The sequence below is a fragment of the Salvelinus namaycush genome, chromosome 21 (genome assembly GCF_016432855.1).
Source record: "Salvelinus namaycush isolate Seneca chromosome 21, SaNama_1.0, whole genome shotgun sequence".
Lineage (NCBI taxonomy): Eukaryota > Metazoa > Chordata > Actinopteri > Salmoniformes > Salmonidae > Salvelinus > Salvelinus namaycush.
Genome location: NC_052327.1, coordinates 5,874,184 through 5,899,975, shown reverse-complemented (window position 1 = coordinate 5,899,975; position 25,792 = coordinate 5,874,184). Strand labels below are relative to the sequence as shown.

The 25,792-nt window shown below is 39.7% G+C and overlaps 1 protein-coding gene across 1 annotated transcript; it reads left to right on the top strand.

The window, feature by feature from the left end:
• Positions 1-298: 298 nt before the first annotated feature.
• Positions 299-25,501, top strand: th (tyrosine hydroxylase). The gene is made up of 13 exons (XM_039017088.1): positions 299-382; positions 864-1,067; positions 3,882-4,056; positions 4,522-4,610; positions 5,324-5,391; positions 10,280-10,330; positions 12,017-12,162; positions 13,184-13,319; positions 19,558-19,627; positions 19,872-19,928; positions 20,199-20,294; positions 21,137-21,270; positions 23,215-25,501. The coding sequence occupies exons 1-13, from the start codon at positions 299-301 to the stop codon at positions 23,372-23,374; spliced, it is 1,470 nt and encodes a 489-aa protein (XP_038873016.1). The 3' UTR covers positions 23,375-25,501.
• Positions 25,502-25,792: the final 291 nt, after the last annotated feature.

The following is a 25,792-nucleotide window of genomic DNA, read 5'->3' as shown; positions in this document are numbered from 1 at the left end:
TAAAATGCCACTTGCTCTGTTACATAATAATGAAGGCAAATATGGGAGCATGTGTCAGATGCTGTATTGTTCGATAAAGAGAACGGGATGCTTGACGTCAGGAAGGACAAACAAATCCTCCTCTCTCCCCAATAAATAAGACAGGCAAGTTCTTCCGCGTGGGGAAAAAAAAGACACCAGGCGCACCAAGCAAAGTCAACGCAGTGCAGGGAGCATCAATAAAAGACGCTCAGATACACAGACACTCACATTACACACGCATACAAAGACACTATCTTACACACTCCAGAATCTGAACATGCCGATTTCAAGCAGCTCTTCTTCCTCAACGAAGAGTATGCGCAGGGCAGCGTCCGAGCTCGAGAGGTCTGATTCTGTTACGGTAAGGAGTAACGTTCTTATTACCATTCCATTTAGCCCTATCATACTCAACTTTTGAGTAGAAATGGTCAGAACTATTGTTATAAGTGTCACTTGCTAATATTCTTTAGACTTTTTCTATGTTGCCTCAATGCGCGCAGAGAGCCTGGCTCATTGGAGAGTGCACTATTATGCAGGAGCGGTTGGGTAAATGGTAACTTTTTATAGGAAAATACCTTATTGTGGTTTAGCAGCTCGGCTTTTAAATCACTAAGACTAAGCTATGCGTCAGGTTTACTTAGACTGCATTGGAGTTCTTATGCGTTTTTGGAGATGTAAAATGCTTCCATCGAGGTAAGCAAGGCTCTCCAGTCTTCAATTACTATGGGCTGTGTCTTGTGCGCTGTCGGTGGTCGAGATAAATATGTTCGAGTTTAAATATGTTCACAGACATAACAGTAAAGCTGTTTTAAATCCAATATGTTGCTCTTTTTTGGGCGCAGTCTCCAAGATTCATTGGGAGACGACAAAGTTTGATCGAGGATGCGCGGAAGGAACGAGAGGCAGCGGCAGCCGCGGCAGAGGTGGCTGAAGCGACTGAACAAATCGTGTTTGAGGAAGAGGATGGAAAAGCTCTGCTCAATCTCTTCTTCACGCTGAGAAGTTCCAAGACACCAGCACTGTCACGCTCTCTCAAGGTGTTCGAGGTAAGTACAAACGATGAGCTATGCCTTTTTCTGTATTAAAGAGCCTAGATGGGATTTGTGATAATTCAAAAAGGATTTAAAATGAAACGTTTAACTTTGAAAATTAACAACATCGAATTTAACCTAATAGTCTATCAAATAACACAAACCAACACTTATTTTTGTTCAAATGGAGAGTGGAATACATATTTTGCACAATTTATATTTTGTATGAATATACGAGAAAATAGGAGATATTCAAGAAGGCAATTAATTCGGAGTTGTTAAAGTGTGAGAAAATGTTGTAGCCTAAGCCTATTAGTGCTTGCTCTCAGCTCTTCTTGTTGATTTTTCCAGGCGACAAGGCAACATCATCACTGTGTCTATTATGTCATTATGGTTCAGGAGAGGCAACTAGGTAAATTCGAATGTTATGGCAAATTATGCAGAGCAGATTGTTGGAGCCTTGACACAAAGGTGCCAAGGATTATGCCTAAATAGATTTCCTAAATGGGAATGTTTCAATGACGATATTGTTTTCGTGGTGTAGCCTATGCTATCAACAACAGCTTGTTTTAAAGTATAGTGATTTCTTATCAAGGGAAAATAAAATATCCCTGAACTGTCCCACATCTTAAAATGTGTAGGCTAATCTAATCAAGCCAACCCCCACCTGGCAAAAACGAGTTAATTTCAACGTCATTTCAACCCCCCCCCCCCCCCCAAAAAAATGATGATATTGAATCAACGTGGAAAACTGATTTGATTTGCCAAAAGTCTTCAATGTCAAAGAATTTCGTCATTTTTTCACCCAACTTTTAACGTAAATCCAATGACAGGGTAACATTTTTCGTTGATTTCACGTTGAATTCACGTTAGTTGACAACTCAACCAAATGTAAAACAAAACTAGATGTTGAACTGATGTCAATGCCCAGTGGGTCATGATTGCGTTAAAGTATAATCTTGTTTTAATTCAATTGTAGTCTCATCAAGTTATATAAAATGACATAAATTATTTTGACATTTAAGATGCAATCTTTGTAGGAAATTTCATCCTATATTACCAGCCTTGCGATTTTTAATGTTCCTGATAGGTCGCTATTTCATTGGGTGTGTATGTAGAGAACCTAGAGGAAGCTGTCTGGTATCACATAACAGCACGAGATCAAGTGTTGCAAGCGAGTTCGTTTAAACACGTAAGAGCATGTAATCTCCCTTTCTGCCTTGATCAGACCGTCAGTGTCGTTGCGTTTTGGTGCACAAGAAGTACATTCATTTGCAATTGAACGCTGCACACATATCGACAAAATGTTGGATTACATAATGAAAATGAAAAAAATTTATAATAATCTGCAGTATTGATGCATCTACACTGTGGGTCTGATAGTTCTGATAGAGGCGTTAGTTGCCCTGCGTTTGTAAAGAAACCCCTGCACTGACGTGATAGCTCATTTCTGCAGTCGAATGACCAGAAGCGCCCACATGGGTGGAACTTTATTCATATTTTTCATAATTAATAAAACTTTTTTAACTACGAAAATCCAGTGTTTCTATGTCAAACGGTTTTGTTATATTCCAGTCTTCTATGATGTATATAAAGTGTAATATTGGGATGCAAACTCAAAATGGAATACATTTCAGCTCTATATCTGACATGGTACAGGTGTTTTCTTTTTTTTTAAGCCCATAACCATGTGTGTGAGGTGTATACTTTTGTTTCAAAGTTGATTCGTTTACAACTACCACGAAACACTGATTTAGCCCACTGCAGTAAAAGGTTGCTCTGCCCATTGGTTGCAATTGACCCGTGCAGTTTACCGGAGGAAATGTGTTCAGACCTCAGACCTTTGGTTAGACCTAGCACCCATCCCTCCCTTCCTCTCTCCTTCACTCCAACCCTTCTTATTCCATCACAAAGGTTTGTTCTCAATTGTAGGAAAATCTCCTCACTTCCTTTCCTTCACTGCAAGAACAAACCAGATGAAAACCAGTCTAATGATGAGATTCCACCATAAAATAATGTTCTCGAGTCTTTTCTAGGCAGTGCCGATGAAGGGATGGAGACGAGGAAAACATTTTAGCAAATGAGAAAGAGCCTAAGAGAAGTATGTTGAGCCTGACAGACATTTGAAGTATTTTCTATTGCAGATGCAGTGGTGGTGTAAATCTTAGTAAAAATACTTTAAAGTACGAGTTTTGGGTTTTGGGGGGTATCTGTACTTTACTATTTATCTTTTTTTTACAACTTTCTACTTCACTACATTCCTAAAGAAAAGAAAATACTTTTGACTTCATACATTTTCCCCTGGCACCCAAAAGTACTTGTTACATTTTGAATGCTTAGCGGGACAGGAAAAGGGTCCAATTCACACACTTATCAAGACAACATCCCTGGTCATCCCTACTTCCTCTGATCTGGCGGACTCACTAAACACATGTTGTTGTTTTTTTATAAATGTCTGAGTGTGGGAGTGTGCCTCTGGCTATCAGTTTAAAAAAAAAAATGAAAATGGTGCCGTCTGGTTTGCTTAACATAAGGAATTTTAAATGATTTATACTTTTTCTGTTGATACTTAAGTATGTTTTAGCAATTACATTTATTTCCAATACTTAAGTATATTTAAAACCAAGTAGTTTTAGACTTTTACTTAAGTAGTATTTTACTGGGTGGATTTTACATGAGTAATTTTCTATTAAGAAATCTTTACTTTTACTCGAGTATGACAGTCGGGTACTTTTTCCAGATGAAGGGGAGTAGACGAGGAAAGGATAGATGTTTGAGCCAATGAGAAGAGCCTAAGAGAGATATATATATATATGTTGTGCCTGATAGACGTTTGAAGCTAAGATCCACCACCTGGAAACACGGCCGTGCAGGAAGCCCCGGGACAACCTGGAGGGGCTGGAGTACTTTGTCCGCTGCGAGGTGCACCTGTCTGACGTCAGCACCCTCATCAGCTCCATCCGGAGGATAGCGGAGGACGTCAAAACCACCAAAGAAGTCAAATGTGAGAACCTTCAACATTTCTGCATAGTGCACTTCATTAAAACTGTACTCGTCTCACGAGCGCAGGTGAGAACCCATAATGCTGTGAAACTCGAGGCTTTAAAAAAAAACATCTATCAAGTGTCGGACCATCTAATATTGTATCGCCGATGTATGACCCAAATGTAACCTAGCTGAACCATCTTTACACTCACAAAATCTCAAAAAGTATAGTTGAATGATCCTGTTGAATCTGAAGACTTGACTGGCTGGTCACCTCCTTAGATATAGTCCACCTTTGCATTGCATTTAGTTATACTGTAGCTGCTATTGAGTTGACCAAAGCTATGAATCTACGATAGATGGCAGGCTTTGTCCAAACATTTGTGTGCATTACGTGTTTTGCAGTGACAAGAATTAAAGATAAAACATGGAAATGGGAGCATGTTTGTTAAAAAATGAAACATCTTTACGGTCTTTTTTTCAGTTCATTGGTTCCCAAAGAAAATCTCAGAGCTGGACAGATGTCACCACCTTATCACAAAATTTGATCCAGATTTAGACCAAGAACACCCAGTGAGTGAATGAATGGAAACAATCACTCAGGCTGCTTATGTAGAGAGAGAGAGAGCGAGCGAGCGAGAGAGAGAGAGAGAGAGAGAGAGAGAGAGAGAGAGAGAGAGAGAGAGAGAGAGAGAGAGAATCATTGTTACATTGCTATTACACTGTTATTACATAATTTTTTTGACAGTCGTTGAGCCTACATCAGATAATAATCATATTACATTGCTATAACTGTCACACCCTGACCATAGTTTGCTTTGTATGTTTTATGTTTTGGTTGGTCAGGGTGTGATCTGTGTGGGCATTCTATGTTGTATGTCTGGTTTGTCTATTTCTATGTTTGGCCTGATATGGTTCTCAATCAGAGGCAGGTGTTAGTCATTGTCTCTGATTGGGAACCATATTTAGGTAGCCTGTTTTGTATTGTGGGTTGTGGGTTATTGTCTATGTCTATACGTTAGTTGCTTGTGTTCTGCACTTTCGTTACATAGCTTCACGTTCGTTTGTTGTTTTGTATAGTTTGTCAAGTGTTCTTCATTTTCGTCATCATTAAATAGAAGAATGTATTCAAACCACGCTGCGCTTTGGTCCTCCTCTCTTCAACGTTACGACGATCGTGACAATAACGCTGCCATATTTCTAATAACAGTATAATGACTCTAGATAAAATGTGAAACTATAGATATTGGGTCTCTACTCATGTTTTGTGTGACGGTTTTGTACAGGGATTCACAGATCCCGTCTATAGGCAGAGGAGGAAGATGATTGGAGACATTGCCTTCAGATATAAACAGTAAGTCAGAAATAATTATACCTTAACTCATTACAACATTTATTCATAAACATAAGCCCTAAGAAATTATATTTCTCATTTCACGAATAAATATATATATTTCAATATACTGCTATGTAGCAGACCTGGGCAGAAAATAATGTACTTGTATTTTGTAGTTTATTTGAAAATACAGTACAAACTGGAGGTAGTCGGGTATAGATTATATAATTTTAACAAAAAGGCAACTATTTTCTTTGATATTCAAATACAGGTATCAGATAAACAAACAGTATTTGGAATACCTCTCAGAAAAACAAATAATATTTTAAGGTACTTGAATGCAGTGCATTCGGAAAGTATTCAGACCCCTTGACTTATTCCATATTTTGTTAGGTTACGTCCTTATTCTAAAATTGATTAATTGTTTTTTTCCCTTCAAACTACACACAATACCCCACAATGACAAAGGAAAAACAGGTTTAGACATTTTTGCTAATTTATTAAAAATAGAAATATCACATATACATAACTATTCAGACCCTTTAGTCAGTACTTTGTTGAAGCACCTTTGGCAGCAATTACAGCCTCAAGTCTTCTTGGGTATGATGCTACAAGCTTGACACACCTGTATTTGGGGAGTTTCTCCCATTCTTCTCTGCAGATCCTCTCAAGCTCTGTCAAGTTGGATGGGGAGCGTTGCTGCACAGCTATTTTCAGGTCTCTCCAGAGATGTTTGATCGGGTTCAAGTCTGGGCTCTGGCTGGGTCACTCAAGGACATTAGGAGACTTGTCTCGAAGCCACTCCTGCATTGTTTTCTTGGCTGTGTGCTTAGGGTCGTTGTCCTGTTGGAAGGTGAACCTTCACCCCAGTCTGAGGTCCTCAGCTCTCTGGAGCAGGTTTTCATCAAGGATCTCTCTGTACTTTGCTCCGTTCATCTTTGCCTCGATCCTGACTAGTTTCCCAGTCCCTGCCGCTGAAAAACACCCCCACAGTATGATGCTCCCACCAACGTGCTTCACCTTAAGGATGGTGACAGGTTTCCTCCAGACTTGACGCTTGGCATTCAGGCCAAAGAGTTCAATCTTGGTCTCATCAGATCAGAGAAGCCTAACCCTGACCCGAACCCTTTCTCATGGTCTGAGAGTCTTTAGGTGCCTTTTGGAAAACTCCAAGCGGGCTGTCATGTGCCTTTTACTGAGGAGTGGCTTCCGCCTGGCTACTCTACCATAAAGGCCTGATTGGTGGAGAGCTGCAGAGATGGTTGTCCTTCTGGAAGGTTCTCTCATCTCTACAGAGGAACTCTAGAGCTCTGCCAGAGTGATCATCGGGTTCTTGGTCACCTCCCTGACAAAAGGCCCATCTCCCCCCATTGCTCAGCTTGGCCGGGCAGTCAGCTCTAGGAAGAGTCTTGGTGGTTCCAAACGTATTCCATTTAAGAATGATGGAGGCCACTGTGTTCTTGAGGATCTTCAATGCTGCAGTCATTTTTTGGTACCCTTCCCAGATCTGTGCCTCGACACAATCCTATCTCGGAGCTCTACGGACAATTCCTTCGAATTCATGGCTTGGTTTTTGCTCTGACATGCACTGTCAACTGTGGGTCCTTATATAGACAGGTGTGTGCCTTTCCAAATCATGTCCAATCAATTGAATTTACCAAAGGTGGCCTCCAATTATGTTGTAGAAACATCTCAACGATGATCAATGAAAACAGGATGCACCTGAGCTCAATTTCGAGTCTCATAGCAAAGGGTCTGAAAACGTATGTAAATAAGTTATTTAAATTTTTTATTTTTAATAAATTAGCAAACATTTTTATAAACCTGTTTTTGCTTTGTCATTATGGGGTATTATGTGTATAGTAACAGTGGTACCGAACAATTTTTTTGAAGGGTTCTGTTCAGAACGAAACGATTGGAAAATAATTTAGGTTCCAACCCCTCCATAAGATTGTGTAAATTGCTTTATAATTGCATAATAATGGAGTTATAACATGTGGAATAAGGAGCAGTTACTATTCCTGTAGAGTACTGTATTGCTCATTGCTATGCAATTAAAATGGAATTACCAAAGTGTTACGTAACATGTTAATAAAATGTTGCTCAAAGTTATTACAGTTTTTTTACACAGGCGCCAGAACAGTTTGTTAAGTGTTACTGAGAATGCTAACAGTAACAAAATATGCCTATTAAGTGTCAAAAGGAAACTAAAAATCAGGGCGGCAGGTAGCCTAGTGGTTAGAGGGTTGGACTAGGAACTGAAAGGTTGCAAGATCAAATCTCTGAGTTGACAAGGAAATAATCTGTCATTGGCTGTCATTGGAAATAAGAATTTGTTCTTAACTGACCTGCCTGGTTAAATAAAGTAAAAAAAATAAAAAAAAATACTGCCTTCTTGAATCAATTACAGCCAAGGTAGGTTGAAAATCATTTTAGTTTGTATTCTGAGTAAACAATCCCTTTAAAGACGGTATAGTGTGTGTTTGAAACACGAACATTTACCCTCAGATGGAGAAAGTTCAAGTTGTTTTTGCTAAGCCTCCAACTTGCTGTTTACAAATGGCTTTGAATTACTCTGCAGTATTTCCAGGTATCATAAAATGTTTTGCAGCTTTTTACCTTTTCAGTGGCATACAGTAGTTGAGCGTCACAACTTGCTTATACTTATCTGTACACAATATAATTGGTTAGGGCCTACCGAGTGGCGCAGCCGTCTAATGCAATGCAGTGCTTGAGGCGTCACTACAGACCCGGGTTCGATCCAAGGCTGTGTCACAACCGGCCATGACAGGGAATCCCATAGGGCGGGTCACAATTGTCCCAGCGCCGTCTAGGTTAGGAGAGTTTGGCCGGGGGTGTTTTATTTGTCTCATCGCACTCTAGCGACTCCTTGTGTATGCTGAGCACTTGTTGGCTGCTTTTCCTTCACTCTGGGGTCCAACTCATCCAAAACCATCTCAATTGGGTTGAGGTCAATTGATTGTGGAGGCCAGGTCACCTTATGCAGCACTCTCCTTCTTGGTCAATAGCCCTGACACAGCCTGGAGGTGTGTTGGATCATTGTCCTGTTGAAAAACAAATGATAGTCACACTAAGTGCAAACCAGATGGGATGGTGTATCACTGCAGAATGCTGTGGTAGCCATGCACGTTAAGTATGCCTTGAATTTATCAAAGATCACTGACAGTGTCACCAGCAAAGCACCCCCACACCATCACACCACCTTCTCCATGCTTCACGGTGGGAACCACACATGCAGAGATCATCTGTTCACCTTTTCTGCGTCTCACAAAGACACAGCGGTTGGTGGAACCAAAAATCTCACATTTGAACTCATCAGACCGTGCTTCTACACCTGCATTGCTTGCTGTTTGGGGTTTTAGGCTGGGTTTCTGTACAGCACTTCGAGATATTAGCTGATGTACGAAGGGCTATATAAAATAAACTTGATTTGATTTGATGATCAGACCAAAGGACAGATTTCCACCGGTATAAGGTCCATTTCTTGTGTTTCTTGGCCCAAGCAAACCTCTTCTTATTATTGGTGTCCTTTAGTAGTGGTTTCTTTGCAGCAATTTGACCATGAAGGCCTGATTCACACAGTCTCCTCTGAACAGTTGATGTGTATGTTACTTGAACTCTGTGAAGCATTTATTTGGGCTGCAATTTCTGAGGCTGGTAACTCTAATGAACTTATCCTCTGCAGCAGAGGTAATTCTGGGTTTTCCTTTCCTGTGGCGGTCCTCATGAGAAGCAGTTTCATCATAGCGCTTGATGGTTTTTGCGACTGCACTTGAAGAAATGTTGGCACATCGGCATTGACTGTCCATGTCTTAAAGTAATGATGGACTGTCATTTTTTCTTTGCTTATTTGAGCTGTTCTTGCCATAATATGGACTTGGTATTTTACCAAAAAGGGCTATCTTCTGTATACCATCCCTACCTTGACACAACACAACTGACTGGCTACAACACATTCCGAAGGAAAGAAATTCCACAAATGAACTTTTAACAAAGGCACACCTGTTAATTGAAATGCATTCCAGGTGACTACCTCATGAAGCTGGTTGAGAGAATGCCAAGAGTGCAAAAAAGCTCTGAAGAAGGCTGTGAGGTTGATACGTAAAAGCTTATTAAAGAGCAGTGATACTATCAAGAGCAGTGTGCGGGTTTCTTCTTGTTTCTCATTTTATTCAACTGTTACCATGCACTAGCAAAAAAGATAGCTCAGATATGCCTTTTGAATTAAGAATTTCAAATATAACACTTTTTTGGTTACTACATGATTCCATATGTGTTATTTCATAGTTTTGATGTCTTCACTAAAAACCCTTGAATGAGTAGGTGTGTCCAAACTTTTGACTGGTACTGTATATATAAATAGTTAGACTTTATGGCAACGGACATTCAGGAGAATGGACATTTACAAAATGTTCAGAAAGAAATGTTTTGTGTATATCAAACATGACTGTCCTATAGATTGGAATAGTTTATTAGATTTGGTGTGCTCTATTCATTATATTTCTATCTTAACATGCAGTTCCAGATACAGCACTGCCATAATTTTTTTAAAGTAGTTACTTTCTGAGATTTTTATTCAAATTGTTTTAAAAAGTAGTATTTTTTTCAGATCTGTATTCAAGTAGTGGTGGTCACCTCAAAAGTAAATATTTATTTCCCCGGAAAAATAGTTACTTTCCACAAAGAATAGTTAAAACTATAGTTATTCTAGGTCTGCCATGTAGTAATACAAATACAAAGAGTCATGAAACTTTCACAGTACATGGAGACGACTGTCTACTTAAAATGTCATGTAAAAATCATCAAAAAAGTGGATACAAGTTTTATCCAGGAATAGGAAGCTACAATGGTGTATATCTACTAATTTCATTCTTCTCTTTGTCAGAGGGGAGCCCATCCCCAGAGTAGAATACACAGAGGAGGAGATCGGTACATGGTGAGTGGCACTAGCCTGATATTCTCTGGTAAAATCAGTGATAAGTATTCAAACCTTAATCAGTGATAGGCGTGTGGATATTAAACATTTAGGTACATACAAGTGTCTTATATCGGTTGAAAGCTGAAATGCTTGTTAATCTAACTGCACTGTCCGATTTACAGTAGCCATTACAGCGAAAGTATGCCATGCGATTGTTTGAGGACGGCGCCCCACATCAAAATATTTTTCCACCGGCACAGGTTTCATAAATTCACAAATAGCGATTAAATATTCACTTACTTTTTGAAAATCTTCCTCTGATTTGTCATCCAAAGGGTCTCAGCTATAACATGTAGTGTCGTTTTGTTAGATAACATCCTTCTTTATATCCCAAAAAGTCAGTTTAGTTGGCGCCATCGATTTGAATAATCCACTCGTTCAACATGCAGAGAAAGGAATCTGAAAATCTACCACTAAACTTTGTTTCATCAAGTCAAAATACGTTTCTATTTACTTCTCAGATACTCTAAAATGTAATCAAACTATAATACTTCTTACGGAAAGAAGTATGTTCAATAGGAAACCAATTTTAGAAGGTGTGTCTTGTCTTCATCGTGCGCCCAAACACTCATTTACAAGACTGTATCCCTGTACTAAAACTGATATTTCTTATTCGTTTTGGAAGGGGTCTAGCCCTAACTAAGATAGTGTTAGACCATTGAACTAAAGCTTCGGCAGTAGCTTTTGGACCTACAATGACTCTTCACATCTCAATACTTATCTTGCAAGGCTTGTTTATTGTATGCTTTCTGTTATGCTTCAGCCCTCTGTTCATGTGTCCATTTGCACAAAGACGTGTTTATTTCATACTATTTATGATTTTGTGATTTTGACTCAGAGTGGTAAAGGTTATTTAATGGTTATTTTCCTGATTTGCCACGGATGGAGGGTGCTATCAAGCAATCTAGAGTAAAAGCTTTTGATCGTTTATGTGCAAATGTCACCGATTAAAGTCAATTGCCCAGATATCATGTCAGTCTAAAATGTCAGTTCATTGTTTGACTCACTCCACCAAACGGAAATATTGTGTTTGAACAATATAAAAACATTTTCAAAAAAGCGTGCAGGTCCCTTGACCGAACTTCTCCGAAGTGACTGTCAGCCATCTGGTACACGACTTGTTCTGCATCCCAAATGACAACCTATTCCCATATAGTGCACTACTTTTGACCAGAGTCCTATGATTTCCAGTTCAAAATCAGTGCACTATATAGGGAAAAGGGTGCCATTTGGGACGTAGACTTGCTCATGGATAACCCGATTATAAGAGAGTAAACAGTTTTGTTTTGGAGAGATTTATAGTTTACCTAGAGGACAATATGCTGCCATAACTCAATCAAAGAGAGGCCACACATTCAGCTCACCATTCTGGAAATGGGTTATACAGAAGTTCTCTCTTTTTTAATGGATATATTTGGACTTCTATAACATTTTCTGTCTTGAAAATGCCTAGAAATCAATCCTTTTCCCATGACGCCTCACAGTTGTGTTTTAAGATTTCTACATTTTCATGCAATTTTATCTACAACATTATATTTGTTTCCATCATGTGTGTTCATCTTCTGGTGTGTGTGTATCCATGTGTGTGTCCGTACGTGCATGCATGTCTGTGTGTTCTCCCACGTGTGTGTGTGTGTTGGATAGGAGAGAGGTTTACTCCACCCTGAGGGACCTGTACACCACCCATGCCTGCAGTGAGCACCTGGACGCCTTCCGCCTGCTGGAGAGACATTGTGGATACAGCCCTGAAAACATCCCCCAGTTGGAGGACGTGTCACGCTTCCTCAGAGGTACTCATACATGCCGCCTATAGCAGCCATTGTCATTGAGCTTCTCACAAGACGCATGCGTCTCTCTGCAATTTCATTGGCAACTCCAGCAATAATCTGAATCTTTTAATAATCTTTTTTCCTCAGTCAGCTGAATGCACCACTTAGTTCATAGAACCATGGTTACGTTAGTAACCTTTGCTATTAGCGGCTGGGACAAACGGAACAGTAACAGCGGTTTCTAGTGCTTTTAGCGCATCCTGAAAACAAAATATTCCTACAAATTGGGCTCTAGTTTTTGACCCCATTCCTGAAAGCTAAGATTCTCAGGAATGTGTTTGTGTCTTCTGTTTCTATCTATCTATCACACAAGTTATGCAGGACTCAGTAGAAGAGACAGAGAAGAATCTGTTCAGAATGACTGGGGGAAATTAATTGATTCTTCACAAAAGATCATACACAAAGATTGCTTGATAATCATCATCAACTTTTTCTTTTTGAGATAATGGCAATAAGGCCAGATTCAAAAGATTCATACAATGATTTTAGCACATTTGTTTCTAATACTGCAACTTGAATGAAAGCTTGATGGTCCATGTTAATAGTATCTTAAATATCATGTATGAATTCATTTGATATAATGTATGAATCAATTTCACTTCATGACCCCCCCCCCCCCCCCCCCCCCCCCCAATAAAGTAGCTCCCTCAGAAATATTAGTGTCTACCACTGGCCTATAGCATGTTCAATACAGCCCACTCCTGATTGAACATTAGATACAATTAAGTGCAAAGAAGTGGATATTCAACCTGCGTAGGGGTCGAAAATGGTAAAGGTTGGGGTTAAGGTTGGGTTTAGAGACAAAGGTTACGTACTGCAGTCATACATTTTCTGTCGGCTGAATATACACTACCTATACACTACCTTCCACCTCTTGGTAGATGCGTAGTCATTAGTACCCAATTGTCATTGTCACTGTCTCCCTGCTTTTTCTATTTTTTCTTTCTCTGTCTCGCTCTCACTCACTCACTCTCACACACAGAGCGTACAGGGTTCCAGCTGCGTCCCGTGGCAGGTCTCCTCTCTGCCAGAGACTTTTTAGCCAGTCTGGCCTTCCGCGTGTTCCAGTGTACCCAGTATATACGCCACGCCTCTTCTCCCATGCACTCCCCTGAACCGTGAGTACTACTGTTTCACCGTGGCCATATTCAGTATGCAAACATTGTAGAAAGTTGCAGATAGAGATGTCATTGTAACGTTCGTCTGATGGTGTATTAACGGACCAAGGCGCAGCGGGTGATGAATACATACTGACTTTAATGAACAGACGAAAACACTGACAAAACACTAGAACAAACTACAAAACAATAAACGAAGGCAACAGACCTGAAAACAAACGAACTTACATATAGACGAAGGACGCAAGAACAGGAACAGACTACCTAAACGAACGAACAAACGAAACAGTCCCATGTGGATTACACAGACACAGGAACAATCACCCACAAACAAACAGTGAGAACAACCTACCTTAATATGACTCTCAATCAGAGGAAACGTCAAACACCTGCCTCTAATTGAGAGCCATACCAGGCAACCCAAAACCAACATAGAAACAGAAAACATAGACTGCCCACCCAAAACTCACGCCCTGACCAATAAACACATACCAAACAACAGAAAACAGGTCAGGAACGTGACAGTCATGAATAGAGCTGTTGTGATTCCTAATTCTACATGCTATATTTCTATCTTAACATTGCACAACATCCTAGTTCTCCATACCTGGGTTAAAAGATAGCTGATCTGCATTTTTCTACATTGTACTGGATACAGTGCAACCTTTGTTAGGTAGTCTGCTGTCAGGTTTCGACTGTGGTACAGCAAAGACAAATAAACCTGTGCTCATGGTTCTCACAGGGGAAGTGAAATGATAGGCTATAATGACTTTGCTCAAGATCATGCGACTAACTATAATGACATGCGACTAACTATAATGTAACAAATTCCACATCAGCCAATTAAAAACGTTGACGTTCTGTAGTTGGACGGGATCTAACAGTTTTTCATGAAAGTGTTCCGAACAGAAGTTCTGCTGATCAAAGTTACTAAATCACATGTGTTTAAATGACTGGTTAAATAGCTCACAGTGTAGTGAGCCAAGCTCCTGATAATTTTCGTAGATTGCGGCAAGGGTTTGAATCCCAGATCAGATTATTCATTTTTTTTTATGTACAATTACATTTGTGTTATTGTGTTGCAAAGGGAAGTGCAACACCTTGATAATGAACAATAATAATACATTTAATGAGGCATCTTTCTTCAGCCCTGTAGACACACTGTTAATAATCATGTTTATTACATATATTGCACAGACGTGTACATTTAACTGTACAACCTTGTACATACATTATTAAAATAATCTACAAACATCACATATGCATTATTTGACTCGAGGACCAGCAGGAGATCGTTTTTCTAATTCGAGTCGCTTAGGGGACTTGAACCCACACAAAACGTTTTGGAGCATACCCCCTTGCAATTCTCCTTTGACCTCTCATCAACGAGCTGTTTTTGCCCAAAGGACTGCCACTGACTGGATGTTTTCTGTTTGTCGCACCATTGTCAGTAAACCCTAGACACTGTCGTGCGTGAAAAGCCCAGGTGGCCGGCCGTTTCTGAGATACTTAAACCGGAACACCTGGCACTGACGATCATACCACACTCAATGTTGCTTAGGTCACTCGTTTTGCCCATTCTAATGTTCAATCGAACAGTCTCTGAATACCTCGATGCCTGTCTTCCTGCTTTATATAGCAAGCCACGGCCACGTGACTCATTTTCGTGAATGGGGTGCTTTACCTAATAAACTGTGTATCTCAATTTTTGGGGGAGGTTTCTTTAAATAAGCTTTTCTGTACAATTAAAGGTCAGATACACTGCATTTCAAACAGTCAGCAATAATCTAATGAATTCAGGACTTGTGAAATTAGTCCTAGGCTAAATATAAGCCTTCCACAACCATAAGACCCAATAATAATGTCGTTATTTCATCAAAATAGTTGAACCTGCTTTTTTGCAATACTGCCCTACTAAGCAAAAAGGCAGTAACTGCTCATAGCGTGGAACTGAGAAAAATTGCTTTTATTTACCTTGGTTTCACAGTAACTTTATGCAGTTACTGCTAACATGACCCCCATTTTCTCTAAAACACAATAGAGGCAGGATACTTGTCCAAATGATTAAGCATGTATTTCATGTGGCAGAAAGTTAGAGCATAACCTGTAAACCCATGTTATCCTTAGGGAGAAACTCGGATGTGTCAAACTACATGAACCTGCGAGCGCAGCTAGAATAACTCTGTGGCTTATCCACCCCAACCTCTCCCCGACGACCCCATCAAAACGGTGTGTTTCTGTGTGACCCAGAGGCCACAATATGTCAAAAGCATGTTGAAATCACTAATTGTCAGGCTTCATTCTGGGCCTACTTTTTGCACAGTCGCTGCGGTCAGACCAAGCGAGCTACCGGCAAGTGGGGCACCTCGTTAAACTCGGCACATCCCAGAGACTACGGTGAGGCCATTTGCCAACCCTTTCAGTGTTGATTTCAGCCTGTCCATTTGGTTATTGGAAATAGACAATAAGTCAGCCATAAAGTCAGCCATCCATCAGTCAATAGGATATCATACTGACACCAAACTGATACATACTGTCACCAAACCCACTTTGTCCAACTCGTTTAGAAGCCAAATATCACATATTTTAGAGCCGGCCCAAAATTCACACAGCGCCTTCTGTTTAAACCATAAAAAAAAGTAAAACACGTAGTTACGTTCTAGCTGTGGTTCCAGTTCGGACATTATGTGTAGGCCTAGCTGAGGCAACCCCGAATCCCGAGTTTTGGCTCGATAGGTCATTCGGAGCCCGAGCAGAGACCTTAATTGGTGCTTGTAGGGTCCGTCTCTATGGGCCGAGGCGGTTTCAATGCACCTAGTCTTGTGATTCTGGGACTTTTCTAAATGTTGTCATTTTCACAACGTTAAAAATGTATTGAAGATATTGCAAATGGACGAGGCTGTTTCGCGGTCTGAGAACCTTCTAGAGCCACATAACTCACCGTGCGCTACCGACTTAAGCCCTAGAACAGGTTTATAAAGTATCAGAGCTCTAGTTCTGACTGTTCTTTGATGGTGCGAACACAGGCTCTGTGTGTCTGTAAGCCCCACAGTGTGTCACTCCATGTTGGCGGATTCACCTTAACACACCTCACTCCATGTTGACGGATTCGCCTTAACACACCTCAACTGGATCTATAAAAAAAAAATTTTTAAAAACATTTGTTTTAGCATCATGAAATGGGTGTTGTACGATTTCTCGTAAACTACAATAGATAAATGGCTGGTTCTATTTTTCCTTACAGCGTAGGTTCATGTACTTTGACATGAAGCGGTCAAATTACTGCTGTATTACCATTTTTGACCTTTAATCCCACAAAATGTGGATTAACTTCTTACGGCTGAAATCCCGCTAAAGGGATCGATTTGACAACAGCCAGTGAAAGTGCAGGGCGCCAAATTCAAACAACAGAAAGCTCATAATTAAAATTCCTCAAACATACAAGTATTTTACACCATTTTAAAGATAAACTTCTTGTTAATCCCACCACAGTGTCCGATTTCAAAAAGGCTTTACGACGAAAGCATACCATGTGATTATGTTAGGTCAGCACCTAGTCACAGAAAAACACAGCCATTTTTCCAGCCAAAGAGAGGAGTCACAAAAAGCAGAAATAGAGATAAAATTAATCAACCTTTGATGATCTTCATCAGATGACACTCATAGGACTTCATGTTACACAATACATGTATGTTTTGTTTGATAAAGTTCATATTTATATCCAAAAATCTCAGTTTACATTGGCGCGTTATGTTATTATGTTCTTATGTTTTGCTTCCAAAACATCCGGTGATTTTGCAGAGAGCCACATCAATTTACAGAAATACTCATCATAAATGTTGATGAAAATACAAGTATTATACATGGAATGAAAGATATACTTCTCCTCCTCCTGTGTCAGATTTCAAAAAAAGCTTTACGGAAAAAGCACACCATGCAATAATCTGAGTACAGCGGTCAGAGACCAAAACAAGCCATCCAGATACCCGCCATGTTGTGGAGTCAACAGAAGTCAGAAATAGCATTATAAATATTCACTTACCTTTGATGATCTTCATCGGAATGCACTCCAAGGAATCCCAGTTCCACAATAAATGTTTGTTTTGTTCGATAAAGTCCATCATTTATGTCCAAATACCTCCTTTTTGTTCGTGCGTTTAGTTCACAAATCCAAATTCACAAGGTGCGAGCACTTAGTTCAGACGACAGTTCCATTACAGTTCGTAGAAACATGTCAAACGATGTATCGAATCAATCTTTAGGATGTGTTTATCATAAATCTTCAATAATATTCCAACCGGACAATTCCTTTGTCTTGAGAAAGGAAAAGGAACAGAGCTTGTGCTCACGGCTGCGCGAGACTTAGCTCATGGCATTCTGCCAGACACCTGACTCAAACAGCTTATTCTCTCCCCCTTCACAGTAGAAGCCTGAAACAAGGTTCCAAAGACTGTTGACATCTAGTGGAAGCCTTAGGAAGTGCAATCGGACCAAGTTTTACACTGTATATTGGATAGGCAAAGACTTGAAAACCTACAAACCTCAGATTTCCCAGTTCCTGGTTGGATTTTTCTCATGTTTTTGCCTGCCATATGAGTTCTGTTATACTCACAGACATCATTCAAACAGTTTTAGAGTGTTTTCTATCCAAATCTACTAATAATATGCATATCTTAGCTTCTGGGCCTGAGTAGCAGGCAGTTTACTCTGGGCACCTTATTCATCCAAGCTACTCAATACTGCCCCCAGCCATAAGAAGTTGTGAGCGTTGTGGCCTCGACGCCAACTTGTTTCAGGGCTAAAAGTACATTTGGCCACCCCTATGCTCACTAAGTTTCGTCTTTGAAGTCTGTTCCATTTACAAGAAACGGCCATGTCCATTTGATTATGAAATGTCTATTTGCCATATACAGTCAGTCGCCATCTGGTGGAATTTTCCGGTACAACATTACATTAAAAAAATAATAATAATATGTATATCTCGGAAACCGAGTGTCCTGGTCACTTTATTTTTTTACTTCCCAGAGACCAGGCCTTGGGGTGTGACCTGAGGCCGTCTGTCTATTTTAATAGCACCTGTGGACGTCTAGTAAGGGACCGTCCATTTTCCCTATGAAAATCCTCATCAATCGTAAGGGAGCTGCCACATGCGTCCCTTATGTGGGGTTAGAGTTAGATAGGGCAGAAAACTGATCTGACTTTCAAGTCTGTCTATGACAATACCATTTTGTAAAACAAATACCAAAACCATTCATAATGCAAATTCACTAATAATGACTAACTTCTTGTAGGCATTATAGAAAATTAACCCAGGTCTCATCAACAATCTCTCAAGTACAAGCCCACGTGCTAGTGAGCAGCCAGCTACTCTTTTTATTTCAAGTTTATCCAACGTGTATCTATTTGCTAGCTAACAAGGCAGAACAGTTGAATTGTTATGAACACACCCTTCTGTCCGTCTCCAACTGTTTGAACAGCATTTGTTCATGTTGAAATCGAGTGGCCTGCCTTATTTCTCAGAATGAGAATGTGTTGCCAATTCCTTATATAATTGTGTTTTATGCTTATTGCACATTTATAAAACACAGACTAGACAGCTAGTACGACAGTCTTTGGATAGAATCCTGCTAGTGGTATGTAGTACTGAGCATACATTTTCCAGAATCAATGTTCATTGATACTACTGTTTTAGTAGTGTCTGCTCTGCGTGCAATTTGAGGACTTGAGACAAAGAAAGGGGATTGTTAGAAAAGTTCTCCTCTATTACAGTAAAATAATATCTCAATGTGTTCAGGTGTCCATAATATGGACACCGAAACACATTATGAATAATTTGGTTAGACCTTCTGTTGGACCAAACCTCAAATGTGAACAGCGAGTCGAAACCGCTTGTCAGTGGGGGGGGGGTCCTCCTACAATTTCCTGCAATTCTGCAATTCTATGACTTATTATGCATATCTTACAAGGTATTTTGAAAGATTTCAAATAGTATTTCAACTCAGGTCTGCAGTCCAAACAGCTCTCTGTCCCTGTATCATGTATTTCTCTCTTTCCATACCTCTCTCTTCCTTATCTGCACCTTCTTAGATAGAGACAGCATCATGCACTTTCTGTATGATAACTGTAGGAAATATGTACTGGGCATCTTACTCTCACTCTCACTCTCTGTCTCCATCTCCTGTGTGACTGTGTGCATTTAGCATTTCATCATCTCATTATTTTTGTGATGTTGCCATAGGGACTGTGTGCACGAGCTCCTGGGCCACGTCCCCATTCTGGCTGACCGGGTGTTCGCCCAGTTTTCTCAGGTGACAAATTCTGTGGCTTTATTGGCTTTATTGATTCTGATGTATTGATTCTGAAGATGGACATTTTTAACCCAGTAACATTTAGAAAAGGAGCCGTTCTAAAATGAAAGAGAGTTGGGCCTCTGGTCTGCACCTTGACTTGAGCTGTCTACCCATCAGCCTCTTGTCTGCCTTGTATACATACCATGAACCAAAGATGATACTCTGCCATGCTTTACTAACAGAGATCACATGTGTCTTGTAGAACATCGGTCTTGCTTCACTGGGGGCTTCAGAAGAAGATATTGAGAAACTGTCAACGGTACGTTTTGTTGTTGCAACATGGCTTGGATTATTCCTGATTCCTTATTTGCTTCCTACCACACATGCAAAACATATGAAGTGTGAAGCTGTGGAAACATGACTAATTTAGAATGCATGTCGTGTGTGTGTGTGTGTGTGTGTGTGTGTGTGTGTGTGTGTGTGTGTGTGTGTGTGTGTGTGTGTGTGTGTGTGTGTGTGTGTGTGTGTGTGTGTGTGTGTGTGTGTGTGTGTGTGTGTGTGTGTGTGTGTGTGTGTGTGTGTCTCTCAGCTCTACTGGTTCACGGTGGAGTTTGGTCTGTGTAAACAGGGTGGCATTGTGAAAGCCTACGGGGCAGGACTCCTCTCCTCATATGGAGAGCTAGTCGTGAGTACATGGAGTATTCTCTTTCTCTCTCCATTCTAAAATCATACCATATCTTAAAACCTCTACGGGATCGGTGACCCCCCCACGGGACGGTTGAGCTAATGTACGCTAATGTGATTAGCATGACGTTGTAAGGAACAAGAACATTTCCCAGGACATAGACATATCTGATATGGGCAGAAAGTTTAAATTATTGTTAATCTAACTGCACTGTCCAATTTACAGTAGCCATTACAGTGAAAGAATACCATGCTATTGTTTGAGGAGAGTGCACAGTTATGAACTTGAAAATGTATCAATAAATCAATTAGGCACATTTGGGCAGACTTGATACAACATTTTGAACAGAAATACAATGGTTCATTGTACCAGTCTAAAGCTTTGCACATACACTGCTGCCATCGGGTGGCCTAAATCTAAACTGTGCCTAAACTGGAATAATACATTGTGGCCTTTCTCTTGCTTTTCAAAGATCTTTTACCAGATCTAATGTGTTATATTCTCCTACATTAATTTCACATTTCCACAAACTTCAAAGTGTTTCCTTTCAAATGGTATCAAGAATATGCATATCCTTGCTTCAGGTTCTGAGCAGTTAGCAGTTAGATTTGGGTATGTCATTTTAGGCGGAAAAAAAAGGTCAGATCCTTAAGAGGTTCATCTTAGAGATAAGCCACCGTATAAACAATATAATGGAACAGAATAAACCTCCCCTAACCTAATTTTCCATTAAATGTTGAATTACAGTAATATCCAGACGTCCAGACATTAACCACCCGTCCCCGTTCCCCCTCTTTCCCTCTCTCGCTCTCTCTCTCTCACTCTCCCCCTGTCTTGCCCAGCATGCTCTGTCAGATGAGCCAGAGAGGAGGGAGTTTGACCCAGAGGCTGCTGCCATTCAGCCCTACCAAGACCAGAACTACCAGTCTGTATACTTTGTCTCTGAGAGCTTCACAGATGCCAAAGAGAAACTCAGGTAACGAACCAGACACACATAGGCCGTGTCAGAATACCAATACTTGTAGGCTAAATAGTAGGCTTTTTTGGTATGCAAAAATATACATTTAGAAAATGTAGTATGCCAGGATGTCATACTCATTTTGGCTTTTCATGAAGTAGAATTCACTGCACAGTATTGAGGAAGCGCGATTGCGCATTACATGATGCCTTCTCAGTATGGATGAGTGGAATGTTGATATTTGTTGTTTGCTGAATACATTTTTATTAAACAGTACATGCAAAATAGTATGTAGTACTATAAGTACACCAGTGGAGGCTGGTGGGAGGAGCTATAGGAGGACAGGCTCATTGTAATGGCTGGAATTAAATGAATGGAATTGAGTCGAACATGTGGTTTCCATATGTTTGATGTGTTTGATACCTTCCATTAATTCCATTCCAGCCATTACAATGAGCTGCCCTACTATAGCTCCGCCCACCAGCCTCCACTGAAGTACACAGCATGTAGTTTTAGTAAGTAGTAGGCAAGACAGATTTCAGACACGGCCATTGACACACGAATGCATACACACACAAGCGCACACGTTTAAGCCGTATAGTCCGGTCTCACACTAGTTTTATTATTTTACCAACTAACATCAGTTTTTGCTTTCAAACCTGATCTACCTGCTAGCTTCTAGAAGGCCAGCATCCCGGAGTCGTCTCTTCACTGTTGACGTTGAGACTGGTGTTTTGCGGGTACTATTTAATGAAGCTACCAGTTGAGGACTTGTGAGGCGTCTGTTTCTCAAACTAGACACCCTAATGTACTTGTCCTCTTGCTCAGTTGTGCACCAAGGCCTCCCACTCCTCTTTCTATTCTGGTTAGAGCCAGTTTGTGCTGTTCTGTGAAGGGAGTAGTGCACAGTGTTGTACGAGATCGTCAATTTCTTGGCAATTTCTCGCATGGAATGGTTCTTCTCAGAACAAGAATAAACTGACGAGTTTCAGAAGAAAGTTCTTTGTTTCCGGCCATTTTGTGCCTGTAATTGAACCCACAAATGCTGATGCTCCAGATACTCAACTACTCTAAAGGCCAGTTTTATTGCTTCTTTAAATCAGGACAACAGTTTTCAGCTGTGCTAACATAATTGCAAAAGGGTTTTCTAATGATCAATTAGCCTTTTAAAATGCTAAACTTGGATTAGCTAACACAACGTGCCATTGGAACACAGGAGTGATGGTTGCTGATAATGGGCCTCTGTACGCCTATGTAGATCTTCCATTACAAATCAGCTGTTTCCAGCTACAATAGTCATTTACAACATTAACAATGTCTACACTGTATTTAGATCAATTTTATGTTATTTTAATGGGCAAAAAAAATTGCTTTTCTTTCAAAAACAAGGACATTTGTAAGTGACCCCAAATATTTTTTGCTTCTCTTATTTGCCATGTATTTGTGTGTTATTCGGTGGGTTTCTATGGTCTAATAGCAGTAAGGCCAAATGTAATATTTAATAAATAAAAAAAATTACATATTTTTTTATACCTACAGGTGTCCTAAAATTCTAAATCAGCTAAATGGTCCATGTTATTACTAACTTAAAACAATTCCATATGTTTGGTTAGTCGATATCGCCCTCTAGAGGCTTAGACTGTAGATGGTTAATATGTATTTGCAGTGCAATGCAAATCAGTTTTCTGTGATTCAATGCATATTGAATTCATGTTTCTTGTAGTTGGCCTCTACTGAAAAAAAGGTGCATGATACAATAAGAATGCTGTCATTGAACTGTAGGTAGGTCAGACAGACAGGACAGACAGACAGACAGACAGACAGACAGACAGACAGACAGACAGACAGACAGACAGACAGACAGACAGACAGACAGACAGACAGACAGACAGACAGACAGACAGACAGACAGACAGACAGACAGACAGACATTTTATATTTGCCTTGTGTTTTTCCGGACAGATCGTATGTGGCCGGAATTAAGAGGCCGTTTTCTGTGCGGTTTGACCCCTACACCTACAGCATAGAGGTCCTGGACAATCCCCTGAAGATCCGAGGAGGCCTGGAGTCTGTCAAGGACGAGCTGAAGATGCTCACAGATGCCCTCAACGTGCTCGCATGATGTACAACACCGCCGCTACTGCTGCTGGTCCCACTCTGTGCCATTTTGACGTGTGACCTGACCATTGTTCTCTTGTGCTTTATGAGTTGCTTTATGTGGCTGGCTAAGTGGCGACCGTGAAACCTCTCGCTGGACTTGTTTGGTTTATTTGATCTGGTGATGTCTCTAAGATATGTTGTGCAGGTGGGTGGGCATTATCCATTGGTACCCATGCTTACTGAAGTCAGGATTCAATCTGATCGCGCATTGTAGACAATGAGGCTTTTAAAGGCACTTTTCCTCCATTGGTGGAGACTGAGTTCATCTCAAATGTTGTACACACTCCCCTCCGTATTGATTTGGACAGTGAAGCTAAAACTTTTAATTTGGCTCTATACTTCAGGATTTTGGATTTGAGATCGAATGTTTTATGAGGCAAGAGCACAGAATGTCACCTTTTATTTGAGGGTATGTTCATACATATTTGTTTTACCGTTTAGAAATGAAAGCACTATATGTATCTAGTCGGCCCATTTGAATGTGTCATAAGTATGCGGACAAATTCACTTATAGTGTATTAAAGTAGTCAAACATTTAGTATTTGGTCCCATTTTCCTAACATGCAATGTTCCTAGCATGTGACTCTACAAACTTATTGGATGCATTTGCAGTTTGTTTTGGTTGTGTTTTGGATTACGTTCTGCCCAAAAGGAACTGAATGGTGAATAATATATTGTGTCATTTTGGAGTCACTTTTATTGTAAATAAGAATATAATATTTTTCTAAACACTTCTAAATGAATGTAGATGCTAACATGATTGCGGATAATCATGAATGAATCCTGAATAATGATGAGGCAAAAATATCTTACCCCGCCACCAAAAAACTCCCGTTATTGGTAATGATGAGAAGTTAGAATGTTTTGGGGGTAAGATCTTTGTGCCTCTAACTTTCTCAGTCATCATTATTCAGTAGTCATTCATGATTATCCATAATGGTAGCATCCACATTAATGTTGTGTTCATAAACATATTCTATTCTTATTTACAATAAAAGTGATTCCAAAATTAACCATTCGGCTGCGTTTGACGAATCTGATCAGGTCTGAAAAAGATCTGATGAGAGAAGATCTGATTTTGATTTGGTCAAAAGACAAATTAGTGGAAAAAAGATCAGCCATGGGCTACCTGTTTTAAACACAACCTACATTATTCACCATGCATTCCTTTTGGGCACAGCATAATCCAAAACACAACCGAAACAAACTGCAAATGTATCCAACTACTTTGTAGAGTCACAAGCTTGATGTACAGTGTAGGCATTGCATGCTAGGACTATGAGACCAATTACTATACTTTTGACTACTATAATAGACTACAAAGGAATTTGTCCATATACTTGACACCTTCAAATGTTGGGACTTGATACATAAAGTGCACGAAAAAACCCTCAAATAAAATGTTACGTTCTGTACTGTTGCATCAAATAAAACAATTGATCTCAAATCCAAAATGCTGGATTATAGATTATAGAGACAAATTAATAGTTTAAGCTTCACTGTCCAAATAAATACAGAGGGGTGAGTATGTCACTTCAATCTCAAATTATTTTAAAATGGCGCATTGTCGACAAAATGCGAAATTTTTTAATTTTGTGAACAAGGAATAGGGCTAAAATGCAGAGTTAATGTAGGGTTAAGGCAAGGTTGTGGCTTGCTACTCACGTGTGTTATGCTTTCAAACAAAAGTCTCAATGCAAAGTTTCACCTCACTTTAATAGTTTGGTATGAATTCAACAAAATATGTAAAACGCTATAAAAATTACAAAATCCAAGCAGCAAAATGATGAATGTAATAAAAGCAGGGAAACTGGACATGGTATAATGATAAAAAAAAGATGTTTATGTAAATTACTGTAATATTGAACCAGGGAAAATATTGAAGTCATTCAAAACAAACCCTGTTTGGAATAAAAAATACATTATTGTGTGTATAACTATTTTCTGTGAATTGTAAGCATTGTGCTTGTTGCGATGTAATAGCAGAATAAAAATAAAGAACTGTATCCGATGTTATATACATATATTTATGCTTGCCCAGTGAGGAAGTTATGATAGCACATTCTCTGTAAAAATATCAATAAAAAAAAGAAATAATCAGACATTAGCATTACCTCTTGGTGTCCATTCCTGATAATCTCAAAGAAAACGTGATTCCTCAAATTCCTCAAAAACACACCTATACAGTACATTTTCTAGTATATTGACTATCGCTCTGACTATTCCTCTCAAATTTAATCTGGCTATTATGATGACATTTTATTAAATAAATAAACATCACACATACCAACAAAACACAGGAAAAGAACAAGATGCGGACAGTATTATTGGTTTGTTTGACTGCGAGCATTTGATCAAATGTATGCAATATCATAACTTG

What these genes read in the sequence shown, in the direction of transcription:
- th (XM_039017088.1), top strand. Translation starts at nt 299, where the DNA reads ATGCCGATTTCAAGCAGCTCTTCTTCCTCAACGAAGAGTATGCGCAGG. An exon ending in AGAGGTCTGATTCTGTTACG is followed by an intron (nt 383 to 863) that starts GTAAGGAGTAAC and finishes TTTTGGGCGCAG; the next exon opens with TCTCCAAGATTCATTGGGAG. An exon ending in CCTCATATGGAGAGCTAGTC is followed by an intron (nt 20,295 to 21,136) that starts GTGAGTACATGG and finishes TGTCTTGCCCAG; the next exon opens with CATGCTCTGTCAGATGAGCC.